At 35.7% G+C, this 5498-nt stretch overlaps 1 protein-coding gene across 2 annotated transcripts; it reads right to left on the bottom strand.

Moving 5' to 3' along the window:
- Positions 1-426: 426 nt before the first annotated feature.
- LOC141586270 (putative arabinosyltransferase ARAD1) lies at positions 427-5269 on the bottom strand. Of its 2 annotated transcripts, none has more exons than XM_074407445.1 (3): positions 4342-5269; positions 1692-1945; positions 427-1153 (listed from the first exon to the last, which is right to left on the bottom strand). In XM_074407445.1, exons 1-3 carry the CDS (start codon positions 4955-4957, stop codon positions 602-604), a joined length of 1422 nt encoding a protein of 473 aa, XP_074263546.1. In that variant the 5' UTR covers positions 4958-5269; the 3' UTR covers positions 427-601. The 2 variants fall into 2 exon arrangements, with proteins under 2 accessions (XP_074263546.1, XP_074263545.1); XM_074407444.1 differs by lacking the exon at positions 4342-5269 and adding an exon at positions 2504-3344.
- Between the last annotated feature and the right edge of the window lie 229 nt (positions 5270-5498).

The following is a 5498-nucleotide window of genomic DNA, read 5'->3' as shown; positions in this document are numbered from 1 at the left end:
AGTATAAACTTCAACAAAACAATTGACCCGGTATATATTATATAACATTGAACAAGCATAAGCTAAATAGGAAATAAGTAAAAACTTTCTTTCATTAAATTATTAGTATCTTTTCAATAAATTTATCCTTCTAACTAAACTCTAATATTTTTATTAAATTCATAATTATGTGTTTTTCATTAAAATAAAATAAATTTGGTATTTAATTATAAATTATAATTGCTAAATTCAGTAATGCAATAAGTATTACTGAATAACTAAACACATAATTGGAGAAAATTTATAATTGAAACCCCTAATTTTATGGTAAAAAAATAGTTTCATAACAAAACACATTTCATAACATTACTTTATACTCTTTGATTATCAAAATATAATGGAGTTAAATATTTTAATGAGGTGAAAATATAAGATGTATAAATAATATGCTAAAAATAATAAAAACTCTGTATAAACCGCGCATGCATCACGCGGAATATATACTAGTTATTTAATATATTTAGATATTTGATCACAAATGTATTTACAATCGATCACGAATATATAAAAAAGTCGAAAAATAAAATTCAAAACATTTCATATTTAATCAACAAGTAAACTATCAGGTACATTGGCAACGAAGTGGAATAGATGTACCAGGAGGTTTCCTTCTATTTCTAGTCACAGCTTCCTTAATCATAGGAACTTTATGATAAATCTTTTTCCAAATTTGATTCACTGTTCCATTCGGGTCAATCGGACCGATACCACCCGGAAATCCGTTATCATATTCAAACATAGGCTGAACCCGAGCCAAGTTTTTCCTATATTCCTCCCTTTGTTCCTTAGAAATGTTCTGAAGATGAGTTACTAGCCATTTTGGCTGAAGGGCATCATTAGACGACACGAAGACGGAGAACTCTGAATAATCGATAATTCCCTCGAAGGGTAGCTCGATCTGGTCGCTGACAATGACGGGTATGCATAGGCTTTGAATTGCGTCAAACAGACGACAAGAAGTCGGTGTGTCTCCTGCAGGATGTAAACAGAATTCAGAGTCTCTCATTCCTTTGATTGATTGCTGTCTACCAGTTTCGTCTGCAACGCCTTCCTCCATGACCACCCCTGGTTCATGCTCCAGCATGCTCCATAGTTTCGCGCGAATCACACCTCCCTGCACACAGTTTCCTTTGGGTTAGTCACTGTCATTTAGTGCTTTTACTGACGGAATATATATTATCCTGTAAATGGAGGTTCTAGGTTAACCAGAGGTCTCGAGATTTCTTAGTGCCTAACCAGATGATGGAAACAAAACAAAACTAATAGGAATAAAGATAATAGTTGGGCCTTACAACACCTTAAGTTTTGGTTGAGTTGGTATCAGAGCCAGCGTGACCAAAGTTCACGGGTTCGAATCCTGGCAACCCCAATAACTCCAAGTGTCACGGGTTCGAATCCTGGTAACCCCAATAACTCACGAAGCTGAAATTCCCCTCATGGTATGAGGGGGCCTGGGGCGTAATAGGAATAAATATAATAGTTGGACCTCAACCAACACCTACTTACATGTTCAGTAGATTAAAACTCGGAATAAATGACTTTACTGCAGTATAGATCCTACCCGGCTCATAAAGCGACTAAACCAGATGGTGCAGACAAAAAAACAGACGAAATGAATACGAAATATTGAAGAGACAGAACTGAGTACTGACCCTCTGTCTGTGTTTAGCTCCTTTGTAGAAAAGAAGATTATGCCGAGGCTGGTTATCTGATAACTGCAATGCAGGTAGTAGATGGTTGTAAGGAACGATCACGTCTTTTATCAGCGAAACCTGAGTATGTCCTATCTTCTCATTTGAGTTTCCATGAGAAGCTTTCGCGTCAATTTGAACCCACCCCCCAAAATCAACAACAAGCAGTATTGCCGGAGCAATTTCATCTTTGACATGCCACATTGCCATAGGGTCTGCCAAAAAAAACACCATAAAATTTTATCAACCTGCAGATGCTAAATTATACGCAGTTGTAGCTGATAGATGAACCATCTCAACCAAAACCATTCGAACCGTGACCTTTGGCTCTGATACCATGATAGATGAATCATCTCAACCAAAACCTTAAGGTGATGGTTGATGCCCAACTATTATAATTATTCCTATTAGTAGCAATTAGATTTTCTAATTCCGTTCTCTGGCGACTTCTAGTCACTTAGACAATTTTAAAGATCAGTCTAATTTTCAGAATAGTGCTTGAATAAAACCGTAATTAGCCCTGAATTTAAAGAATTTCCGAACTACAATAGAGCTTAATTCCGATCATACTAATCGCAACATAGCAAACTTTTAAATCCAATCAAACACCTCTTCAACAAACATGAAAACAATTTGCACGGGTTTAAGACCAGTAATAACAGGAAAGCTCAAACCTCGAAAATTGCAGTATAAACACAATCAAATCCAATCAAACAAACAAATCAAGCAAGAAAAACTACTTTAGCATCAAATTAAGAAGTAAGAAAACATACTAGATAAAGCAAAGATATGATCACGACCACCAGACCGTTTCCAAGCCTCAGAATTAGTAACAATATCAATAACCTCTTTCTGTCTTTTATAATCCAAATTTTTCATAACTTTCATAGGAAGAATACGTCTATCAATACTAAGCTGCATCTCACAACTTAATGCAGAAAAAAATGGAACAAATACCACATCAGCTTCCTTAACATCGTAAACCCTTTTCGCAATTGACCCGTTCCTTAAATGTTCAGGAGTCATTAAATCACCCAACAACCAATACTCAGCACTATTCTGTGTAGTCACAGGGTTCTTCGGATAAGGCGGGAATTCCAAGTTTGAATTGTTCTGTTTCAACCCGGGTACATGATCCGGGTCAAACCGGATTCTATTATCCGGGGGTAAAGACCAGTATTCCTGTAACAGCCCATAGTTGTATGACCTGGGCAGCTCGGAAACAAACACTTTTAGAGTAAAACCGGGATCTTGGAGGGTATTTTGGAGAATTGAGGTCGGAGCTGAGACGGGTTTGTTGAATAATAGGTAGGAAGACATAAAAAGTGTACAGATAAGAGATATAGAGAAGAAGAGCTTATAGATGGACCATGGACCATTTACAGATGATGACGACAACGACGACGATGATTTTGTCATTGCAGTAAGGTTTTTTTTGCTCTGTAGACAATTGCATAGGAGATGCAGAGAGTATAATTATTCAGATTTAAGATGGACAGTTGGTTGATAGATTGGATCAACTAAGTTCCATGTTGACTGATGCATATACTGACAAAATTAATTAAAAAAATTACTGATGTATATGGGAGAACAACCAAAGACTAAGTCCTTCACGCTATCTCATTTTTCTCGAGAATTTTTAGCAGTAATTTGATCATTCAGTTGCGTTTTTGGTCAACTTTTCATCTAATAATAATATCTACAAATGACCTTCTCTTCCGTCCCAATCATTTGTTTACCGTTTTTATGTATTTTAATCAAAGGTAAAAAAATTAATTGGGAGGTAGGGAGTATTTAAATATAGCGATATGATAATTGAAGCAGTCAAATGTTATAGTATTAGTGAGAAAGAGCCACAAGAAATGGAAAGAAAGCGACATGGCAATAATTGAATGAGTACAAATTTGAAATGTATGTGTTGAGCTCCTTGTAGTAAACATAAATTATAGAATAAGACGGTCTATTTTTGTAAAAAACATAAAAAAAAATAAACTATTTATTGCTGATAAATAAGTTGACTTTTATACAATGGGCTGAGACGGTCTAATGTAATAATTACTGTATTAAAAGAACTTATTGGAGGGCCGAAAAAAAAAAAAAAAAAAAAAAAAAAAACATAAACGTTGCTATAGTTGAATGGATACAAAGACACTGCCTCAGTTTAGAGAAGAAGGTTATGCTGTGACTGGTATAACTGCAACGTAGACAGTAGATGGTAGTAAGGAGTAAGGACTAAGCAACAATCACATCTTTCAACGACAAAATCTCGTTATGCTAAATCGTCTCTTAGGAGGTGCTATTAGGTGTTTTCGAGTCAATGCTAAAGCACGCGATTTCTTACTTCATTCCCTGCTAAGTGGTTACTATATACGGAGTAATACTTGACTGAATCAGGAATTAGTCCTTAATTCTAAGAATTCCGATTTAAAACATCAGAAATCAGGCAAACAATATGAAAATACTTAATTCTGAATAACTAATCGAAACAGTACTGCAGTACAGTCACTAGTAACTTGAAAGTTAAAACCAATTAACTCCAATTGCGCAACTTCACATAACACAAATCAATTACGCGAAACTATTTTAAAAGAGTATCAAATTATAAACATACCAGCTAAAACAAAGACATGATCACGACCACCAGACCGTATCCAAGCCTCAGAATTTGTAACAATATCCATAACCTCTTTTTGTCTTCTATAATCCTCATTTTTATCGACTTTTCTAGTAATAATACGTCTATCAATACTAGCCTGCATCTCACAGCTTAATGCAGCAAAAAAAGGTACAAATATCACATCAGCATCCTTAGCATCAGAAACCCTTTTTGCAACAGAATTATTATTCCTTAAACTTTCAGGTGTCATCAAATCACCCAACAACCAATACTCAGCACTGTACTGCGTATGGACCGGGTTATTTGGGTACGGTGGAAATTCTTTGTTAGAATGTTTTCTACTCGACCCGGGTAGGTGATCCGGGTCAAATTTAATTCTGTTATCAGGAGGTAAAGACCAGTATTCCTGTAACAGCCCGTAGTTGTATGACCTGGGTAACTCGGAAACAAAGACTTTGAGGTTAAAGGCGGAATCTTGGACGGTATTTTGTGGAATTAAGGTAGTGGTAGGAACCGAGTTGTTGACGTAAAGAAAGGAAGAAACAGAAAGTAAGCAAATAAGAGAGATAGAAAAGAAGAGTGTATGGATTGACGACGATAATAGTACCATTGCAGCAAGTTTTCTTGTTTGTTTACAGTTGCATTGGAAGTGGAAAGAGTAACTATAACTTCTAAAATGAACATTTTGGTGCAATATATTGTTAAATTAAGATGATGTAATTTGATGCATGTGGGTGATTTATAAAATGTTAGTCAAATTAGGGTGATGCACATTGATGTACATTGGTTACCAATCAACAGAAGGCTGAGTAATGATAACAATTAAAAAACTGGTACAAGAACATGAATGAGGAACATTCAGCTGGAATATGTGGATTGGTATTCGACCGAAAAGGATATAACCTGAACCGAATCAAAACAGAACGATTCCATGTAAGGGTCAGCTGACTTAAAAACAGCTATTAACTTCGTACTGATATGGAAACATGTATTGCGTGCTTGACGGTTCACGGTTATTAATGCAAATCAACGGTAACAACATGGCTTCTAACTGAGATGGAAAACTGTAAATTGCGTGGTTGACGGTGGTGGTTATAGAAGGCTGAATGCTAATTTCGGGTGAATGTGTTTTGGAATTGAAATAGGCGAAT

Source organism: Silene latifolia, chromosome 6 (genome assembly GCF_048544455.1).
Source record: "Silene latifolia isolate original U9 population chromosome 6, ASM4854445v1, whole genome shotgun sequence".
Lineage (NCBI taxonomy): Eukaryota > Viridiplantae > Streptophyta > Magnoliopsida > Caryophyllales > Caryophyllaceae > Silene > Silene latifolia.
Note: the sequence above shows the minus strand (reverse complement) of the source record. Positions and strands in the feature narration are given on the sequence as shown.

Coding starts and splice junctions, on each gene's coding strand:
- LOC141586270 (XM_074407444.1), bottom strand. CDS start 3,149: ATGACAAAATCATCGTCGTCGTTGTCGTCATCATCTGTAAATGGTCCA. Junction 1,946..2,503: donor TCATATCTTTGCTTTATCTA/GTATGTTTTCTT, acceptor TTTTTTTGGCAG/ACCCTATGGCAATGTGGCAT. Junction 1,154..1,691: donor GAGCTAAACACAGACAGAGG/GTCAGTACTCAG, acceptor AACTGTGTGCAG/GGAGGTGTGATTCGCGCGAA.